The following is a 23106-nucleotide window of genomic DNA, read 5'->3' on the forward strand; positions in this document are numbered from 1 at the left end:
GTTGTTGGTTTTTTTTTGTTGTTTTTTTGTTTTGTTTTGTTTTGTTTTCCTCTCCTTGCTTTAATGTTTTACCATCTGGACACAAGTTGGAAATATGATACTGATTTTTGAAAGGGTCGTGAGTGGTCTATCAGAAATTATTAGCGTTGCTTTGCTCAGTGAATCACCATTCCCCATACATTCAAATGAGTCCATCAGATTATCAGCCAGTGTAAATCAGTTTAGGTGCATGAATTTCAGAAGAATGTTTTGGTGATTACACTTCATTTATATCTGTAAGAACTTCTTATGAAGCTGAACTCTACACTGCGATCTGATTTTGTTCTTCTAAAAGAGAGCCATCCAAAAGAAAATATGCAAAAAAAATTAAAGCAGACCATTAAAAGAATGTAGTTATCAGAATAGGATTTTATAAGCTTTAAATACAAAATGTAGCAGTGAGAAAGAAAGTGAAAAAAGAACAATAGAAGGCAAAATGTGAAATATCAGTGTAGTTGCATGAGGTACAATCTTGCAGAGTCATCAGGTGAGACCACTCCAGGTGAACCTTAGCATGGGAATACACATCCCCTGGTTGCAGCAACAGAGGTGAAAATTTTTAGTCTGTCACCTGTGCACCTGGAGAATTCACGCTGACTGCAAGAAAATGTGCAAATCCAGTAGAACTACAAATAATCCCTTCAGATATGACAGTGCAGGTTTCATATCACATATGCATGGTGAACATTAGAATTTAGTTGAATACAAACTAGCATATAGTTGTAGATAACTAGCAATATATGCTAATTATCAATTGCAGGAACAGAAATATTAATTAGTTAATTTGTGCAGCATGTCTGGGATACCTTTCTGGCACCAGGCGCCAGTTTCTGTTCTCTCAGTTTGGGAATAACTATGATCATGATAAAAACCTTAGCCAGAGGTCTTGCTGTATGATTAAATATTTGCCTTGGAGCTGTGCTGTAAGTATTAGACAGAGCTAGCAAAGGGCATGGCTAGTGTAAAGTCTTTCTTGTTGCTTTGGCCACTATGCACCACCATGTCACTCTCCTCTCTTTTGATTTGAGGAGCTGTGGAAATAGTGAAAAACAGCATAGCTAGCTTTTCATATATATGTGTGTGTGTATACACCCTATTTATTTCATTGCTCTATGCTTTTCTGTAGTTAATTGCTTTAATGAGAGATAATGATTGCTTTTGATAGCGTATTTTTCAGCCAGGAAATGTGAGAGGAGACAAGAAGCCAACAGCTTTTTTAATACCTTGGGGTATTATTAAGATTTATTTTCAATCTGGTCAGCAGGTCAAGAACTTGTTAAAACTATACTACTAGACCTCCTATTGAAATGTAAGTGTCAGCAAAGCCCCTTTAAAGAGTGAAATGTCTATGAATATTGAGAGGCTTTGTTCTAAGCAATGAGCTATACAACCATGGTGGATCAGATTTTACAGTGTATGTGAATGTTTTTGTGTGCCCTCTCAGTTTTTATGAGGTGCTGTGGGAAGTTGTGTAGGTGGTTGGTCAAGAAGGAAAGAGTAAAAAGACAATGAGGATATATCACAGGCTGTACAGAGGAACACAGTGATGAGGGGTTGCTTTAGTTCACTGTGACCTCTTCTGCAAGCACCAAAATGACACCAGTGCAGCAGTGTAGGGTTTGCTCTACCTGACCCAGCATGGCACTGACAAAGCCATCCTGGTAGTGGAAGTTGTGCTCCTAATGCACAACACACAGTGCTATGTAGGTGTGCTGGCTTCTCTGAAGTAGCTTGGGGGATACTTTCCTGCAGTCATTCTTGTGAAGATGTGTTGGGAGCCATAAATATCACCTAAGACTTCTTTGTAGAACTAGCAAAAGGTCCTGACGTGTTTCAAGGAAACAGGATTTTAAGTACATTACTTAATAAACTTCTTAGGATTGAAAGTACATAACTGTCATAACCACCTTTGTCTGCAACAGGAATAAATCTGAAAGGGCCCCAGCTAAGTGCAGAGGTAATATTGGTTTAAGAATTTGAAAAGGCTTTGTAGTATTTTCCTGAACAGGAAATCATTTTTTTTTTTTTTTGGGGGGGGGATTTGTATGGGTAATAAAAGCAATTGTTCTAAAGCTATGTGATCTGGGCATGCAAAGCAGCAACATTTATGTGCTGATGGAGCTTTTACTGTAAGAGAAAGCAGCCAAAATGTGACAGGCTGTGGTAACAACACGCTTTTCTTTCTCTGAGGTATGGTCCTTCCTTGGTGTGATTCTTAAAACCCTTTGGCACTATTTGAAAGATCATCTTCTAGAATCTTGTCCTTGTAGGGATTTGGGAGGGAATTAGTCTGTAAATCATCATTTTATGAAATCAGTTAATGTGATTAAAAACCTCAAAAACTGGTCATATATAGTGTTAGCTAAAGTTTGTACAATGGGATTAACAAATCCAAATCTTCAGTTCTTTGAATTTAATTACATCTAGATATGTGGATGCAACTATGACTGAAGCTTGTGTGACTTGCAATAATTAGCACAGGCTTTATCATACAATGAGTCTCATTGCATTTGCTCAGGTTTTTGTAAGCAGGGATGCCTACTATCACACTTTGGTTTTATCACGTCCTTTAAATTACACAAAAATTGGGACCAAAATATTTTCTTGTTTCTGTAGGGGGATTTGGTCCACTCTGAAGGCTGCAGAGGCAGGTATTGATTTTTACCCATACAGGGACCAAAACTTTCTCAAACGAAAATAACAAAAGGAAATAAGAAGCTTTATAAGACCTTTTACAGATTTAGTCTGCCAGGTATCTATTGCACATAACTAGTGCAGTAACAACATAGTACAGCATTTTCTCCAATCACCAGGAATGAGCAAAGTATTTTAAACAGCTAGGGAGCTACAACTGGGATCTAGTATTTTCACGTGGTCATTGAAGGATAACAATTAAATCTTTGTATTGCATCATAGTTGCCAAAAAAAGCACTAGATTTTTCTGACATATTTAAAAGACACAAACCTGGACATGATGATAAGGAAACACACAATGCAATTATCTGTGGCTACTATTAGTCTTTGCAGGGCTTCAAACAGCTGGGAAGATTACTCACATGTAATCTTCAGAGGTTCTTCTGAGATACTCACATTTCATATCTGAGGTAATCTATGGCTATGATTTCTCAGAGCTGAATTGAATCTAGTTACTAAACTTCCCATTATGACTTATTTTAAAATGTTATAAAATAATCTTAGATTTTGGAGATCCAGGCATAATAACCCAGTAAAGACTTTCTTTAAATCTGTCCTAAAAGAGTATTTTCACTCATGTTGAAAAGCACCAGGAACAATATAGTCTTGTTTTCATGTTTTTTTATTTATTTTATTTTATTTTATTTTATTTTATTTTATTTTTATTTTTATTTTTATTTTTTTTTATTTTTTCAGCCGTGCTTGTGGGGTATGAGCCGTGCTTTGCTGTGCTTGTGGGGTATGACTTAGCCAACTCAAAGTGTATGTCTTCATCTATAGGCAAATCAACTAGTTCCTATACTCCAAGAGTTTTTGATAAGCCTACCAGTACTTAAAGCAGCTAAAAAAAATCATTTCTGATAAACAGGTAATCAGGACAGTGTCATTACTATGATGGAGTACAAGCTGAGAAAAGACTAGTATCTATTTGTGTGGCCCAACTGTGACAATAGTCTATTTGTTAGGATTTAATGCAAAACTAGCATATTAGATGTTAAAAACCTTGATTACTACGTCAAAAGGAAAAAAAAAAAAGGAAGTGTATACACGTTTATAAAATTCCTCTCCTGTTTTTGATTTTTTTTATGTTGTTTCCACAAGACAAATCAGCCACAAAACTGATTTAAGTAACTAGTTAAACAGAGTTTATGTCTTCCTTATGTTAGTGAAGGAAGAAGCCAGGATTGATTGATGAGTATGTCTTTTTGTCATTACACATTTTAGTTATATAGGGAAGATTATGTCAAGATTTGAAGGATGTCTAATGCTTAACATTTTTCTTTATATTGCTTACTATAGCTAAGTATTCCAATACTGTGAGCTCAGATTTCTTGAGTCAGTCCTCCAAAGAAGCCTTTAAATTCTGAGATTAAAAACATTCTTGAAGCAATTCCTTTGTCCCATTTGTTTTTTCGTTTATTTTTGAAAGCTTTTCTCTTCAACCCTGAGGATTCAGAACTTTTTAAAGAAAGTTAATAAGATTCTCCCACATTTACATGAACCTAGTATATGGGATCTGTAAAAGAAGTTTCGTAACATTAGACATAAAATTTCAGTAATACTAAAAATATTAGTGGTTAGTACTTCTATTTATAATTTATGGAATGTGAATTTCTCATAGCAGTAGAGAATACTGAGGTGGCGGATCAGTCTTCTGAATTTATGGATTCAACCTTTACTGCATTAGCAATATATATTGTTATTCACTAATATTAGTACAGAACTGTATCTGTAAAAATGGGTTAATGAAGTACACTCATCAGCCTCCTTAAATGGAGAGATTAGCCATTCCAAGGATATATTGTTCCTCTTATGTAGTTTTGTTACGGTGTTTAAAAAGTTCTTCTTGTTTGTATTCAACAGAAGTTACTTTTCTATATATCTCAATTGTTTCTAATATTCTGCATGTAATCAGGTCAATAATCTTCTTTTATCCTTAGAAAAAGAGGCAGTCAAAAAAAGTTCAGATATACTTTTCCAGAACAGCACAAATATGTAAAATGATTATAGACAGTGCTATAAAAGCTTCTTAAAAGTACTGAAAGATGCTATTGAAATCCTGAAAGGTCCGTATGATCCCTGAAGTCAAGTATCTAAAAAGTGGGACGCGTGGGAGTGCACGTATATGTTATAGGTGTAATAAATGACTTCACATCGAAATTTAAGTCACTCATTCAGTAAGGCTGTGACCCATAAAGTGCTTGGAAAACACTGTAAATTAAAATGACTTCTTAAATGTTTTGTAGATACAGCATTTGTGTTGTTTTATGTCTTTGGAAATTAATAACTGTACAATTACCTGAGATAACCATGGCAACAGAGTAAATTTTCACTAGGTACCAGTTACTCACTAATGGTTGCTATAATTATAAAGAAACAAGATTAAAAAAAAAAAAGTACTTGTTATCCTTTGCATCGAATACATTAGTTATTGCTGCCATGCAGAGTTGAAGGACTCAGGAATATCAAGCACTTTTAACTTGCTGCAACATCTCAGACTTCTCTGTAACTACTCTATATAGTCTGCCTCCTCTTTTTGGCACAAGGTAGTACCTTAATGAATAACTTAGTATTTGGGGTGAATTATATTAGACAGTTTTGCATTCTAGAAACATCAAACAATAAGCTGTGACAAGGTCGTGAGACTGAAATAACATCACCTTGGATACCTCAGAAAATATAAAGCTGTGATTCAGACAGGGACATCTCTGCTTGATGCCTCTCTTCAAATTTTTCCTGATAATTTAAGTGTGACCTGAAGCTCTGTGTGTGCATGTGTGCTGGTCATGTGGGTTAGTTTATTTTTTATGTAGGCTGTACAAAAGAAATCTCGCTACAAAATGGATTTTGGATGTTTGACATTTTCTCTTTGGTGCTGTGTCCTCTCTAAATATCAGAGTTTAAGCCCTGAAGCACTGGAAGGAAGGCGGTCTATGATCTCTGTCAACAGTTAGCAATCACTGGTAGGAAATTCCCTAATATACTTTTAACCTGCTTAATTATCACACAACTTACTGCACTTAGGAAACAACAGGAAATAGCTTCAAATGTCAAATATAATTTTGCTCAACAAGATGATGTAACTTCATGGATCACTGATAGTATGTTGATCCTACTAAGAGGCATGTGAAAGAAAATTTTATCTGTGGTTAGGTTAGACACAGAAGAAAATGACATTTATGTTTCAGATGTCTGTTAACTAAGTGCTAACAGACTAATGTCTGCCTACTAATGACAATCCTAATGGAACAGAGTTAAGGATGTGGGTATGTCTTGTTTGAGAAATCTGAATTTAGCTATGTGCTTTTAGAACTTGGACATAATTCATAGCTTCATGGCTTCTGGATTTTGTTTTATTTTTATTTTTACTGTAAATCAACTACACTTTGTATAAGCCTTATGTGGAAAATTGTTTAGATCCTTCATTTTCTTTGTAATCCATTATTTCAACTATAATTATGTGGCAGTATTTTTATGTATTTATTTATTTATTTTTGCTTTTCATTCATTTTTATTCATACAATTTAGGAAAAAATAATGAAGACTTAGACATGAAATGCCACAGTCAGTCTTATCACAACGAATCACATTTAGGTATCTGAGAATTATGACCATGTTTTAAGTTAGCTAAGATGGCAGATGACTGTTTTTCTCATCAGGTAGAGGCTTCTAGAGAAGAGAGCAGAGACAAAAGAGCAGAATCAAAAATAAAAGCTATGCTATAATTGGGACAGAAGTCCTAGTACTGGAAATTATGCCTGTAAGCTGGGCTACTTACCCTCTATCTGATTTGGTGCCATTTTAACAGTTAGACTGAAAATGCTGTTACCTTTCTTCACCAGGATGCTGCCTAGCTATCACCTATGGCAAAGAACTTTTATTTGCCTCTCATCAGCTGCCGGAATCTGTTAGTACAGAACAAAACAAAACAAAACAAAAGAACAAAACAAAGCAAAACAAACCACCATCACCAAAAACCAGCACAACAACCAACCAACCAACCAACCAAAAAAGCTTTGGAAGCTTCTTGCTCACCAAGAAGATGAACAAGTTTGAGAAGCTCCCTAAACTACTTCTGCGAAACAGAGCACCTGGAAATATAGATGGCTCTTCAGATACTTTTTTTTTTTTTTTTTCCTGAAGACATCCCTTGAAATTTAACTAGTTCCGTAACAGCACAGTCTTGATGTTGATTCTCTGTTGTAAAGTGTTGCTCCCCTTGATCCAGATCCTTACACGAGCACCACCTCCATCTGGGCAGGGCTTTGATTTAACTCCACACCTCCTTTCCCTCATATATTTCAGTACTAGAGGAATTGCTCTGCAGGGGAAAGGGAAGAAATCTTTCTTTCTGAGATTGCACAGGCACTTGCGAGTTGCTAGTATTCACTGAAGTTTTTTTTTTATTTTATTTTATTATTTTTTTTATTTGAAACACTTTATCTTAATGCCTTTTGACTTCCAAAGTCCACAGGGGTGTGTATATGCCTGCTTGGCAAGTTTTCATCCTGGCCTGAAGTAAATGTTCAGACTGGAGCCTGAAGTGGGAGAGCTGTAAGTCCTCTCTGCCTTCCCAAAGTGTCAGTTGTCAGCTTGACAGGCATTTACCGGAGCACTTTCAGAGTGTCAAAAGAGGCAGAGTAGAAACTCTACTGCAAAGATACATTGTAGTAAAACTGAGCAGAGATGATTACTCCAGAAGAAATAAGCTAATTAAGTGAAAAAAAAAGGAGCCTGACAAAATCAGATTTTAACACAGAATCATATCCACAACTCTTTGGAAGATTAAAATAATGAAAGAGAGAAATGAAGATTTATACTTGTAACTGTTGCAAGAGGACTACTGCTGTGGAATGGTGTATGAACATTCATCCAGGAAGGTGCTTTTTTTTTTTCCTTTTTTTTTTCTTTTTTTTTCTTTTTTTTTCTTTTTTTTTTTTCACACATATGTCCTAGATAGGACCTTCTGAACATGGTAGATAACTCCAATGGAAGTACTATGTATTCAGAGACAGAGGTTCTGAAATTAGTAGGGACTAGTTTCAAAACAAAAATTAAAAATAAAAAGAGGATGAAGCAGTGAAGTGCTGTGCCTCCCTCCCCCGAATAATGCCAAAAATCCAGATGTGAAAGAGCACAAAGTAGGAAACTGGAAAAGGCAGAATAAGGATGATCCTCAGCATCTCAGGGAGCTGAAGGCAGGGTGCAGGCAAGGTGCACCCGAGTTCCTCATAACATGTACTTCTCACATACATCTTCTTGTGTCCTGCTTGTTTACCCTGAGTGAAACTGCTGACCAGATTTATGGTCAGAAGGGCGTGCCTCTTAAGAACATACTATTTACAGTTTCGGGGAAAAAAAATGCTAATGAGGAAGTTCTTGAATACACCTTATGTCCTCACTCTCTTCTGATCACCTCCAGTTGTATAGCTACAACTACTTGGAAATTTTTTTTTTGCCTGTAAAGTCATAAAAATGGAAACAAATGATATGAAGACCGTTTCACAGTGGGCATCTGTTGTATGGCTGTGTTGCTGGGGACTGTAGGTGATTGTGATTGTATAGAGAAATGCATGCTCTCTTGAAATGTATTTATTCATTTTGGCAATACCAAAACAGATGACTTGGAGTTATGTTTGCAGTAAAGGTTCCTCACACTTCCACTCCCACTTACAACCCAGCATATGTGTAAGATACAGAGCAACTTTACTTTTTTTTTTTTTTCATGTGGAAAATTGTAACCTCGGACTCTTCTCAGAAGGATCAGGCTTGCTGTTAATGGTATTGCAAAATATATTTTAAAAGGAATTTTTAATTTAAACATAACATATACTTCATAACATTAAAATGAATATTTTCCACCCAAGAACATTTGATATTTCCAGTCATACAAATAAAACTTTTTGTTTCTTTTACACTTATGTATAGTTACTACCCCCAAAACCTAAATGTCCTCATAACTTCCTCTTTCAGCATGAGCTGTTAGCACTTACCAGATAATGTCATATCACCTTGCTACTATTCTAGTGTATCACTAGAGTAATATTTCTCTTGACGCTGATTTCTATGAGATGTGTTGATTCTTAAGGGATTAAGCTGTGTGTCCCCATTGCATATATCTCCTCCCACAGCCCATTGTGTTGTTGTTGTTTCCTTGTTTGTTTGGTTTTGGTTGGTCGGTTTTTCATCTCACTGGGTTCTTCAGATGTATAAACAAACCAGTGTTGTTTGGTACACATGGTATGATGTAAGTTTTTAAGAAGAAACCTGTCTCTATAGATCTTCTCAGTGCTGAATGAGAACAGGCTGGATTTTTAATCATTTTAGGGTGAGTTTTATGGCACATCATGTCTCTGGGCCTGCTGTAGTAAGAAGTTCTAATACTCAACTGCCTTCTGGGGAGAAAAAAGTACTGCTTTTTATTTGTTATTTTAAAAATCATGTGCTCTTTTTACTCACCCTGTCCAATGTTCTTATGCACAGGTGGAATGAACTATTCCTTTCACAGAAGTATGCATTTCTAATCATAGAATCATAGAATCATGAGGGTTGGAAAGGACCTCCAAGATCATCTGGTCCAACCACACCCCTGCCACCAATGTCACCCACTAAACCACGTCCCTAAGCACCACGTCCAACCTTTCATTGAACACTCCCAGGGACAGTGACACCAACACCTCCCTTGGCAACCCATTCCGATGCCTGACTGCTCTTTCTGAGAAGAAATGTCTCCTCATTCCCAACCTAAACCTCCCCTGGTGCAACTTGAGGCCATTCCCTCTAGTCCTATCAGTCCTACCTGTGAGAAGAGGCCGACGCCCAGCTCCCCATCACTTCCTTTCAGGTAGTTGTAGAGAGCAGTAAGGTCTCCCCTTAGCCTCCTCTTCTCCAGGCCAAACAACCCCAGTTCCCTCAGCTGCTCCTCACAGGACTTGTGTTCCAGGCCTTTCACCAAGACATCAAACAAATTATACCCATCTCTGCAGTGTCACCCTTAAAGTTCTTATCCACCAGCTTCAATAATATAAAGTTGTACTGCCTGGCCTGGAATTGGTTTATATCACTTTATTTTAATATCCGATTATTTACGTTCTCTATGTGAGATCCATCTCTAGTGGCTGCCACCGTAATTTATATCACACATGCCCTAAGACTGTATATTATGCATTTTCTGTAGTACTCTCAGTTTCCCTTTGGCTCTATTTTCTGCTTTCATACATGAATAGCCAGAATCTGCCCCGTGGTAAGTAAGATAAATTGCTTAACATGGGCATTGAATGCTGTTTTAGATAACCCTAGGGTATCCATCTGGCCTCCAGCTGCTGTCTCAGAAAGGCACAGGTTCTCTGTCATAAACATATTCTGCACATCTATGTGGGTGTCTCCAGTACTTTAGGATATGTAAAACAGCAGTAAGTTTGCGGCACTTGGGTGCGATCCAGTTTTAGCGTCCTAATCATGAACTGAGACATTTTAGGGTTAGCATAAAGAGGCGTCTTTTCAGATTTTGAATATGTGTAAGACAATGAACATTTGTTACTTTAGTAACTGCATTGTTCATTGTTTCAAAATGTCTGCTGTATGAAGATTGAGCAGATAGTGGTTTCATTTATCACAGACCTTACCTAGCCCAATACAGTGTATATTCCTCCTCTGTCTGCCAGCCTAATATTCACAAATTAGCTTCTATTAGTTCTACATAATTCTTTATAATTCCCTGTTAGTGATTTTCTTTTTTTTTTGAGTATGAAATGTTTTAACAGCTTATGTTTACCCTTTCTATTCATTCTATTTCAATCTTCTCTTTCATTTGTCTCAATGAAAGGCTTATCAGTGACAAATTTCCTTTCTAATTTTACAGATACATTCTGCTTCCTTGGGAATTCTAAGTACTGAAGGTTCACATGGTTACTGTCCCTCTTTCCACGTTAGTGAGAACCATGTAACTCATGTACACCTCTGCAGTACTTTTTAACAACTAATTAAAATGAAACGCTAAATTAAAGAAAAAAAAAAAAAAAGATCTGCCCCCCAACTCTTAGTACTTGAAAGTAATAATACAAATTAATGAAATAAGGGTTGATTCTATAAATCTGAAGCCTTCCATTAATGCCAAATTCTAACAGATGGTGCATTTTGAGGTTTTTGTACACAACAGTTAACTATATTATAGTGTACTATAACTGCTTGACTTCTATTTATCTAACCATACCCTCGAATCCCTGCTGACTGCAATGGGTTTCATAATAGATAAAACAGCCTATGTAGAGTAGCTCAAAGGACGAAGATTTAGCTTAAGTAATTTTCATTTCATTTTAGAAAATGAGCTGAATATCAAGCAATCTTTGTAATGGAATCAGGTCCACTGGAGTTGGAATATTCTGTAAATATCAGTTGTGGGGCTTATCACTTTTCTACACTTTTGTCAAGGCACTGAATTAGTAGTGCTTCATAAGTAATTTTTTACTAAAGGTTTTCTTGTAAGGGAAACCCAAGGCTGTTGATTTAATTTAACAGATTTCTTTTTGTTTCTTTCTTTCTATTTTAAAAAGAAAAAAAAATCATTAAAGGCTCACCATTATTCTTATTTTAGCTTTCACTACAGCTTAATAATTTTAATATGTATTTGGCCACCTGCACGTATGAACTTGTGGTTTTCCAGTCATTCCACTTCCTTTCCACTACTGGAGATGTGCAGAGAGAAAATTCACTGGAAGCCACCTGAGAAAGCTTATTTGGTGACCTCACAGGGAACTAAGCTCACAGCTTGCAGTAGGAGATGGGATTGTTTACGTACACATGCAAAGAAAATTGGTAAAGCAGGCACATAAGGGAATTGCTGAACAGCATCTTAAGAATATCAAGGTACATGTTTAAGGATTTCTTTAGAAGAAGGTGAATTTTCAAATTCAGTGTACAAAGGGCTTGTCATAAAGCAGTTGTTTATCAAAAACAGCTTTCCTTGACATCAACGTAAGGCATTAAAAATTCAAAAGAATCCTTTTCATCCTTGATTCTGAATTAAAAACCTCATGCATTTTACTTTCTTCTTCTTCTTCTCTAAATAACATTTCTGGCTAGTTTAAGCTGCATTTTAAAAGGCTTATAAACTACTGAGGTCACAGACACATTCCTTTGGTAATGCTTAGCGTATGTGTTAGCTTGACATTCAAAGTTGTTTAGTGCAGCTGGTTGTAAACCGGGAAGGAAGAGGAAGAATTTCTCTCAGAATCAGATTGTTGCTTATTATATACAATAAGTAAATGTGTCTTTAAGCTTAATAAACTTCTTTGTTTATGTTGTAGATATAGATTGTCTTCAACTGAATGGTAATGGAACTACTATATAATGCATCCAGCTATAGGGTTTCTAGAAAATTGTTTTGTCTGATTATGGAGTTATTTTTAGTTGCTATCTGTTTATTAGCCATTCAGTGCATCAAAGGGACTTGGAAAGCAGTAAATCAAAAATCCTGAAGCTTTTAGGTAACCATATCATACATACATGGCTATTAAATTAATATTCAGTAATAAACACATGCATACCTGATGACTTGAAAAGGTAAAAGATAAGAGATAAGTATGTTCAGATAGACAACCCGATGTTTCTTTGCCTGTCTTTTGAACCACATCATTGGACATAGCCACAACTCTGCTAGACCATATCATCAGTTCATTCTGCGATGTCTTTGATGGAGCAGACGAACAGATGGAGTTCTATCTCCATGTGTTTCCCACTTTGTCTTATCTCTTTTGTCCCTTTGGCTAAGTAGTTCCTGTAAAGGTAAGGGCACTCAAACCCTCTGCTATCTTTGGGATTGAACTGCTGGACTTTACAGACTGAGGACATTAAATGAGATGCATTTTCCTACCTTCTTGTACCTTTTTAGCTAAAAAAAAAAAAAAAAGTGATTTCAAAACACGTTTGAAAACCATTTGAACAATACTTCACTGTACTTTATTATAAAATCTGAAAAATTCCCTCCTCTTATCAGTATAGAGTTACAATTTAAAAAAAATATATATTTTCTAAAAGTAATTTGGAGTTGTTCAACAAAGATAGACATCAGAAATGGATCTCAAAATAAGTTAGTACTAAGTTTATAAATAATAAAGAAAAAGGGTTGGCTCAAAGGAAATATGAAGGTTCACACATGATTTTCCATTGGTAGCCAAGCTTATTATGTATTCTTGAAATTCTACCATGTACTTCTGTTTTAGGCATCCAGAATATATTAAAAATTTAGTTAAGATGATGACAGATTGCATACAATTATCTGAGTCAATCATGGGTTAAAATGATGCAGAGCAACATAAGCACACCGAGAATAAAATGTGAAAAGGCACAGTTCCCTCGCTGTTCTTTAACTACCTTGCTACATGATTGTTGACAAATTATGAAAAAGATGATTATGAAATTAGTGAAATGGTTTAAAAAAATGTTGGCTGCCTTGTGGTCTCTGAGGTGTCTAGACAAGCATTGCAGGGACATTTTTCCTAAGCAAAAGTAACATTTTTCTATGATGGTTCCCAATAAATGCAGTTCCTGAATGAGGGTATCCAAGTTTATTCTCTAAAATAAATGTTCTATCCAAGAACTATTCAGTGTGGTTTCCCCAAATCTTTTTTATAAACTGGAATTTATATAACCTGGGCTGATTACTTCAGGTCAGAGTGTAATTTTCTGCGTTAATTTCTGACAAAAATATATTGCATTTAGATTTAGCAGCGGGTCCTCAACATCCATTAAATGGAGCAATTAAACACTCAGTGTCTTGAACTAGTATTAAGATGCAATTCCCTGTAATGGCAATTATACCATACAGGCATATATGGCAGTACACAAGTATACACAGTATAGGATTTCAAGAATGATCAATTCTGCATATCAGATTGTTAAAAAAGGCACTTTTACAGCTCAGTGGGGTTTGTTACAGTGTTTTACACTGAATCGAGATATGTCTCCACCAATGTGATGAGTCATAGTCAGCTTCAATGTTTCTCCACATGGTTTAATTACCTTGTCTCTATAAAATTTTAGGCAGTTTTTTCCATAGAAGTATTCACTTTAATTCAATAAAGCATACATTCAACGGGTTGCCCAAACAAAATATATTTTCTTACATAAAATACTTTCTTTTTGGTTTGTGGACTATCCGTTCTCAGACATTGTTCATGTGGATTATCCATCAGGGTGCATTTTTCTTCAGATGAGATTAATATTCTTTTAAGAACACTAATTAACCATTGATGATTAGTTTATAGCCTTGATACCTCTAGTTTCATTCTCTGCTTACACTTCCAAAGCTTCTGCTAAAGCCTTGCTAAAATCCCTAGTTTTTCTTCAAAAGCCTTTAAGCTTTGCTTTCCTGGTTATGTAACTAATGGTTATTAGCATGGTTATTAACGGTTATTAGCACAGTCCAGTCATGCATACCGCCTTGTTTTAGGTTCATTAAATGTACACAAAACAATGACATAGAAAAAAAAGTGTAATAATTATTACATAATTATGTCATAAGACATAAGACATAGATGAAGATACTGGTCTGGTGCCACTTGCTAACAATAACTACTAGTTATGGCAGCATCCCTAGGATGTTATCAAATTTACTTTATAACAAGCACTGTGACTGTTATTTTACCTTCTAAAAATGTGATTCCACAGAAGGATAGCACATTCTTCCTAGTATTTGGGGGTCTGAATCTTCTGTGACTTATTCGAGACTTTAGCAAACTGAACTTTATGAAGATGGCAAAGCTTATCTTAATGTCTGCTGTAAGAGAGAGATCTTGTTGGACTCGGAGCAGCAGCTGAATTCAGCAAGATGCTATGCCACTGTTGACTGTGGTGCACTGAGTGAAATTCTCTTGATGAGAACATAATAATATCAAAGAAGAAGATGGTTCTGGCCTGTACTGTATCATGTACTCCTCATACATGATGTTTATAAAAAAACAAGATATTATAAACTCACGCTGTTTTTGCTGATCATAAGGGTGACTTGAAACCCCATTGGTCTTTAGGACAAAGGACAATATATATCCATTGGTAATAGGTTTCTGTTCCTACCATAAACTCTTTAAATGGTGCTGAGTGGAACGATGATTCACATCATCTTCACATCATCACAGCATCACAAATTGAAAAAATAGTCTGAAGGTTACTTCAACATCTACTTACCCAAAGCTGCTGAGTATGTGTTTGTTGGGTGGAAGAATTTTGTTGGATCAACCTGCTATTTGTGCAAAGAAGAGTAATTTCACTGCTTATAGAAGATTGTAGACTGGCATTTTTCTTGCCCTTATTTCTGCCAAAAGAATTGGTAGCAAATCATAAAGAGGTTTCCAAAATTTTGTGTTGAGTCTCTTGTATTTCAATGGGGTCTTAAATATTTATCACACATAATCTTTTGATACTCTTCTTCTGTGTGTGCTCACATCTAATTTTTGCTGCCAGAATTTTGCTGGCAGAACTGTGAAATTGGCACAGTGGTTAATGTGCCACTTGTCACTCTGAAAACACTGTTCATTTCACTGGATATCAGTTTTGTATGAAAGCTGTTATACAAAACAAGAGAACACAATAATTTATGGGAGACGGAGATACAAGAAGTATTTATGCAGAAATTCTGTAGGTACGTAGACTGCTATTCCCACTTCTACTGGCCAACTTCTGCATAATATATACCCAGACTTTCAAGCTTTTTTTGACATTCTCTGGAAAGTGCTCATACAGTGGGCATAGTACCTCTAGGTATTATGTTAACAGGTCTCATACTGTAGGAATTTACTAGGAACTAGGTACTCTCTTTTTCTTGATTTTCGCATCGAGAGATGTGAAAATAGTGTTGTTTTTGTTTGTTTGTTTACTCAGTGAACATAGTTTTCATTCTCCAGTTACTGAAAAACAACTTTAAGATATTTGGATTTGTCTTCAATGGACCTCCATTATAAATTTCTTTCATCTGTACGTGTGAATTTGGGGGGGGGACGACTGCTGAATATGACATTCTTTGTGCAATTTTTGCAAAATCTCTGTAGGACTGCAGATCCTTGAAGGTAATGTCACCTTGAGGGAATTCATCAAAACATGCTCTAATTTGGCTGACCTGGCTGCCAAGGTAGACATGTAGTTTTCAATCTTTGAACATTTTGTTGATCGAAGTAAGAACAGAGTGTCGATTTATAACTTTTGACAGTTTCGGCAATGGACCTTTCTGTCTGACAGTCTCGTATATAGAAGAGAGAGCAACAAACACAGCTGCTATCCTTAATTTATTTTGATAAAACACTTTTACACAGGTGGTCAATGCTAGAAACTGATCACGTTAGCTGTGACCAGATTTAGAGATTTGTTCCTCAAGGTCTTTTAGGAGCATTGGCTCTTAAGTTGATGATATTCACTTTATTTTCATACTTCACAGGAAAAGTCTTTAAGGAGTTCATCGGAAGATTGCTATTTGTGCCACTACACTGTATTCACACCTTAAAGTGAAATTGTGCCCTTCTGCAAGTCAAAAGGATTTTCTCCACTTTTTTTTTTTTATTATTTTTCAGTGTTTTCTTGAAAAAAGATTTTAAAGTTGTTTTCATTAACTTCTATATAAGCTAGATTTAGTGATAATGAAAATATCACACATTTTCTTTGTGAGGTTTTTAGACTTATTACCATACCAGTGTTGCATTGAGAAGAACCTGGTCAGTGTGATCAACTGTCTCTAATTATAATTTTTCCCCCAGAATATCTTTTCTGGAAAATTGCTATAAAGGTATTTGTACTAACTGCTTTTTAATATTTTTCAGGGAGTGCTGGAACACCTGTTATCTTCAATGAAAATGGAGATGCTCCTGGACGCTATGACATTTTTCAGTATCAAATCACCAACAAAAGTACAGAATACAAAGTAATTGGTCATTGGACCAACCAGCTTCATCTAAATGTAAGTAGTAGCTTAATTATGACGCTGACATTGGAGAAATGCAACCATTTGAATATTACATTATTATATTTCAGGAATGTGGAGGATTTCTATTAGTTGACATAGAAAAGTTACTCCGTTCTCTTTTTGAGAAGAGAGCAAAAATAATAAAAAAAAAAACTGAACCCAATTCTTTTTATTTTAAAGTAGGTTGGGTTGCACATTCACCTGCTGCTTTAAATGATATTTTAGAGTCATTATATATCTGATATTCCTCAGTCTGACTATGAAGTTAGGCAGTGAAATAGTAACTCATCCTTCAAAAGAAGGTGTCAGACAAAATGATTCGCACATATATATTGCTCTTGTCTTTCAAAAATAGAAAGGATATGAGGGGATGGAAATGTACTTAATAAAAGAGAAGTTTGGACTATCTAACCAATTCTGAGTTGGTTGAAACACTAGGATGATGAACTACCGCAATAAAAATATTTCTTGAATATAAAAGGAGAATTTGGAGTTTTTCTGTGTAGTTAACTAGCATTAGTATAGTCTCTATTACTTAATAACAGAGGAAACAAAGTTACCCTCCCTTGGGAGGTGTTTCTAATTGCTGCTTTAATAAGTTCCGCAAGTTTTGTGGTAGCTGAGCCCCCCATGTGCATTGAATTATATTTGTTTTGAAAATCACCAACCCAATAAGATTCAGAGAATATACGTAAGAATATTTGAATGACAGCTAAGCATCAAGCCACAACTGTAATGGGAAGTTCTGGGGGCCAGGAAAGTTACAGTCATGAGAACACCACAACACAGTTAACCTGTCTCATTGATTTACAGGGTTTACCTTAGCTCTGCAAATTTGAAATACCAAATTTTGTTTTGCTAAAGGCTAGTGAGAAAGGCAACAGTGTGAACTGATGACTGGATTCACCAAGGGGAGTTTGTTCAGTAGTTTTAATCAAACCACAAAGAAGAGTTTTCTAACAGCTCTGGTTTTCCATGTGAGTGGTTCCCGATAAAGACTAGCAAAGACAGTGTAGTAAATATTTACCAATGATTCTCCTGTTGAGACTACTTTGCAATAATTATCTGAGTGCTATCAACAATAATACATGTGATAGCTCTCTGTTTTCAGGCTCAGCTGTTAAATCACTTTACCATATCTAATATTTAATATCTGTAACTACTTGGCAAGGACTCATTTATTTACTTCTTCTGCCCAAATAGAAAACAAACAAACAAACAAACAAACAACCCTACCAACAGAAACTGCACAGAGCAGATTGTGTGGCAGTGTTATCTCCCCAGTAACTTGATATCTGTCTGCTGAAAGGCATGAAAGAAAAAAGAATCATTTTAAACAAGTGTAAAGATTAGTACTAAATAGTAATTTCTGGAAAGTATTAGAGTTAGACCCTTATTATGTCTATTATAACAGACTTTCATGATTTCCATAATTGCTATTGTTTTCTGAAAAGTTCTGGTGTTTATAAATAAGCTGAAGAACTGATACATACATTTTGCAAATTTGTACTAAAATAGCATTTACATAGTAATAGCTAGAGCTACCTTAAAATTTGCTTCAAATTCCATTCCAGTTTGTCTTTTTGTATCCCCACCTAGACTGCTAAATTTTTCATTAAGTCTGTGGCTTTTCAGTCCCTTTATTTCTGCCTGATATATGTGTACTGCCAGGAATTATCTGACATACCAGCAGACTGGCTTCTACTCAGACTACTGAAACCACACCACGCTAAGCACATTGACCACAAAGCCAGCAGGAAAGGATTTATCTAAGGACACCCCTTGTTAACTCTCATTGAAAATGGATGTATTAGGATGTTCTTGTGGCTTTCTTCTTTTGTCTCTTTTTTCAAATTCACTGATGAGCTGTCTAGCTTGTGGAGTGGTAGAGATGCAAAAGGGCTGGCACAACACCCTGCTGCTTCCAGCTTCTTGCCACACTGCCCTGTGCTCACCTGGCCCAGGGTGCCAGCAGTTGCACAGTGCTCCTCTGTGCAGCAGGATTCAGCAATGAGATATTTCTCCTCCTACCTTTCACTTGTTTTTGAACTTACTCAACTTTATGCTGGAGGAGCTCTAAAGTGAAGAGTGAGCTTTATATCTTACGGTTTGTCATGGCGTGAGATTTTGGATGCCAGTCACTGTCGGAGTCTGCTGGTGCTGGTACAGTAACAATGAAGAGGGAAGTCATAATATGGATGATGCAGTTTGTTTCCCTCTGTTTCTGCATTCACTGAGTTTATATAGCATGTGTCAATGACACTTATGCCACATGATGATCTGCTGTGGCAATCCTACCACCTCATTTTACTAGACAAAGTATACTGAGACCAAGTAATCTTTGTGAGTGATTGTCAATACTCCAAGTCATCATATGCCAAATTCGGTAGTGCCTTTGCTTGCCAATAAATCAGAGGGAACATAGAGGATATTTTCAGTGGTTTCAGTGAAAAACTCTATATTTGTTGAAGGCAAAGCAATGTATGTTTTTATGCTGCTGTTCTATAAAGGAAATGTTTCTAAAATATAATACTTTTTCCCACTGTATCCTTCTTTCTCCAGCAGTTTCCTTTTTATGAAGACACATGTAACTGATTTTTAATGAATCTCTGTGTCAGATAGATATCTTCTATAGATAATTCTACTTCTACTCCAGTTTTTATAGATTTTTCTATTTAAAATTGTGTGGTAACACAATTGTGTTGGTCTGTATATCTGGTACTGTGTCTCAGAAAAATTATAGCTTTTATTCATTTATTTGCTATGACAGAAAAATAAATCATGAAAATACCGAGATTGTAGTAGTTTAACCTTTTGAACAAATAATTAAAATAAGATTAGAACATGTTTTGCACCTAAATTGTTGAGTCAAGGTTTCCATTTTCTCTTTCTGTGTGTTTTTCTTTTCCTTTTGTTTTCCTTTCGCTTAGGGTACTCTGTCATATTTTCTCTGTTGAGTCTTGACTGCAAGTGTCTGAGTCAAGACTGCAGATCTCTGTCATTTGGGCTATGGCTTGTCACCTTGTAGAGAACCCTCATCCTGTCTTTGAACCTAACCCTCAGGTTTCCTCTGCTGGTCTCTGGTTCCTCAGAGTTTTCACTGACTGTTCGGATTCCTTGTGGTCAAGCTTCAGACTTGTTCTGGAGCAAAGCCTGGTGCAATGCTGGCTTCCCCTTTGGACAGAAAGTGCCGGCTCTGGCTAGGTAAAGACTGTATCTTGCTTCCTAAGGGGCTTTTTGTCAGCATACTCCACTAGCTGGGATACTGTTTTCTCCCTGTAGTCCTCAGTAACCTTAATGATCTCCTTTGGGCAGGCTGACCTTTCAGATTTCCTCTGAAGCAGCTGTAGGAACTTCTGATTACTGATCAGCAATACTCTTGTAATCCTTACAAAACAAACAGATATGTAACAATGCTGTGATGTACAAAATAAAAGTTAAATTAAAAAAAAAAAATCTCGATCTTCAAACTTTAAACTTTCACGTGATTCCTGAGTTTGAATAAGGTATCTTAGGCTTTGACATACATAAGGCAATCCTGAGGGCAGATATTTAGAAACATCAGTCTCAAGAATCTGGATGTCTTTTATATAATTATCATTTTACATGATTCTGCATTGCAAATTTATACCTCTTTTAAAGTTCTTTTCCTCTCTAAGATTGCCCAACTTTAAATGTTCTTAATGCACTGTAAATAATCAGACACTAGAAGTTTTTTGTATGACTTTGATGGAAAAAATAATTGCTTTAGAACTTCTGATCATTGACTATATTTAACTGCCAGGGTTTGGGGTTGTTTGCTTTCCTCATTTTCATTTCTTCATCAGTAGAATAACATAACATATATTCAAGCAGCATTGATAGTTATAAACCTTTCCCCTCCAAAATATTCTGCTTTTCGTAATGAATAATAATAATAATAAAAAAGAACAACAGGAAAAGGCAGTTGTTTCCACAAAAGTTATGTTTTATTCATATTGCAACAGTATTTTGCATACCATATCATGTGTAAAAGTTCCCTATGAATGTGTGGGTTTAGCAAATTTGAGCTCTCAACCATGTAATCTCTGTAGGAGGAAAGTTAAAAACAAGCTTGCTTTTCCTAATAGTTATGATTTGAAATCAACTTCCTGATATGACTAATAATGAATTCCCTCTTAGAAACTATGTTTTGTATTGCATATGTTGTAATAAGGGCTAGAAAGAGGTGTTGACTGATGGCTTTTTTTTTTTTTTTTGGTGACAGTAAATGTTCAAGTCTTAAAGTTTTAATAAGAAATATTTCTCAGTTTCCTTTGTGACTTAGCAATCGATTAATTTTTTTTTTTTTTAATGGTTCATTTGTGAGAGATTTTTTTTTTTTCTCTTTAAAAGTGTTCTATTTTGAAACCTAAAAGCCAATTTGGAAAAGAAAAGTTGTTTAAGAATTATAAAATATAACATTTTGTCTCTTTAAAAAAAAATCTGTTTTAATATAGTTAAAACTATAAACTGTTTTCAATTCAAACTTATACATTGTTTTGGTTTACAAAAATCTGTATTGAAAGAACATAATTTGAAAATATATGTAGATACAAATCTAGATTCTTCCAAGTTAGTAATTTTTTGATTGATGAGAGACAATTATTGATGCTTTCACTATCAGGTGTTTAGCTGAAGCAGATAAGAAGCTTGAGTAGAGATCCACTTATGTTATCTTAGTCCTTAAGGGAAACAAATACTCACTGTAACACTGTAAGCTTCAAGTCCAAATGTAATGAAATTTTTAAGATAGATTTCACTTTTTTTTTTTTTTTTAACCAAAGCACAAGAGTTCAGATGAAGAGAAAAAGAAAATTTACAGTAATGGATTTTTAACTTTCTCTTAGAAATAATAGATTGCATTTGCTCTCAGATTTACGGAGTGTATGCACTGAGAATATAAATGACTCAGGGGCAGACATTTTTTCTATGGTGGTCTTGATTTATAACTAAAAAGTCTGTAAATTAAAATTACACTGATGTGATGAACTATCAGAAATACAGCCCTAATCATCATTAGCCTTAAGCATCATGGTTGGTGAACTAGTGAAAATTGGGAACCCCACATTGAGCTTCCCTTCAGGCAGCCATATCACAAGAAGATTTAAATCAGTATTGGATTTAATTTCTTTTCTAGGACTTGTAAATTATGTATCTAATCCTGAAGGAACCTATCAACACTGACATTAGTCAATTCTTTTTAAAAGTAACAGATTCAACATTCATTAGTTCCCTTTCTTGTGACATGACAGAAAATGATTCAAGAAACTTATAATATTTTCTTTAACTGCAGCAAACAAGTTTTAAACTTTGCTTTAGGCCACTGTATTTCTGCTGTATTTCACTGAAGAAGTCAGAGAGCTGCCCCCCCCAGCTGTCGTAATCATTATATAATTGATAGATTTTTTTTTTTTTAATTGCTGAACCCAACCCTAAGTCTAACAAAAGAACACACTACAGTGAAATACATAACAGGAGCACTTATTGCTATACATGGTTATAACTGTAAACAAAATATGACAATTACACTGCCTGCAGGGTATTTTTCTGTCCATATGTAATAGGACAATAGAGTTCAAACTTACACTCCATCACCTGAAAATGCTTGGTCAGAAATAAAAGTCATTGAGACAAGCAAAAATGTTTTGGATTCTTTTATTCTTCTCAAAATTATACTGCTGTCTTCCTTTATTCTATACAGGGCTGAAAGTCAAGTAGGAAGATACTATCACAGTTTTTAGAAGAGTACTTAGGTTTTACAAAGCTAGTCCTGGTCTTAGCACTGATCAGTAAATATGGCTCAGGATTTATTCCTCTTTACTCTCAGAGTCTGAGTTCAATATGAAAATTGTAGTCACTAAGGACAAATGCTGGACTGAAGAGATCAGTCAACAGTGGATGCACACTATGGACAGCCAGTAAAGTACCAGAAACATGGACTAAAAATGGGATTTTATGATTTTGATAGGTTGCATATTGTATTATGTATTAAATATATATATGTATTTAAAATAAGCCAAATGCAGATGCTAAAAAGCATTAAATGATTTTGAAATGTACCTGTAAACATGATTGAAAATCACAACAACACTTGGTTGTTTTGAACAAGATCCAAGGACCCTAGAAGAATCCAAGAATGACAACTTGTCTTCCTTCCGAAGCTTTTTTCATTGTTAGTCCTAATAGTCTCTCTTTCTTTTTCTTTCTTTCTTTCTTTCTTTCTTTCTTTCTTTCTTTCCTTCTTTCCTTCTTTCCTTCTTTCCTTCTTTCCTTCTTTCCTTCTTTCCTTCTTTCCTTCTTCTTTCTTTCTTTCTTTCTTTTCTTTCTCTTTCTTCCTTCCTTTCTTCCTTTCTTCCTTACTTTCTCTTTCTTTCCTTCTTTCCTTCTTTCTTTTTCTTTCTTTC

At 35.4% G+C, this 23106-nt stretch overlaps 1 protein-coding gene across 13 annotated transcripts in view; it reads left to right on the forward strand.

Moving 5' to 3' along the window:
• GRM8 (glutamate metabotropic receptor 8) overlaps window positions 1-23106 on the forward strand; it is a 348011-nt gene that overhangs the window by 263275 nt on the left and 61630 nt on the right. For all 13 annotated transcript variants that reach the window (XM_035559306.2, XM_035559304.2, XM_035559303.2 and 10 more), the window contains one exon: window positions 16539-16675. In XM_035559306.2, coding sequence (XP_035415199.1) covers window positions 16539-16675 — 137 coding nt within the window. The remainder of the gene's footprint in view (window positions 1-16538; window positions 16676-23106) is intronic.

Source organism: Cygnus atratus, chromosome 1 (assembly GCF_013377495.2).
Source record: "Cygnus atratus isolate AKBS03 ecotype Queensland, Australia chromosome 1, CAtr_DNAZoo_HiC_assembly, whole genome shotgun sequence".
In the NCBI taxonomy this organism is placed as follows: domain Eukaryota; kingdom Metazoa; phylum Chordata; class Aves; order Anseriformes; family Anatidae; genus Cygnus; species Cygnus atratus.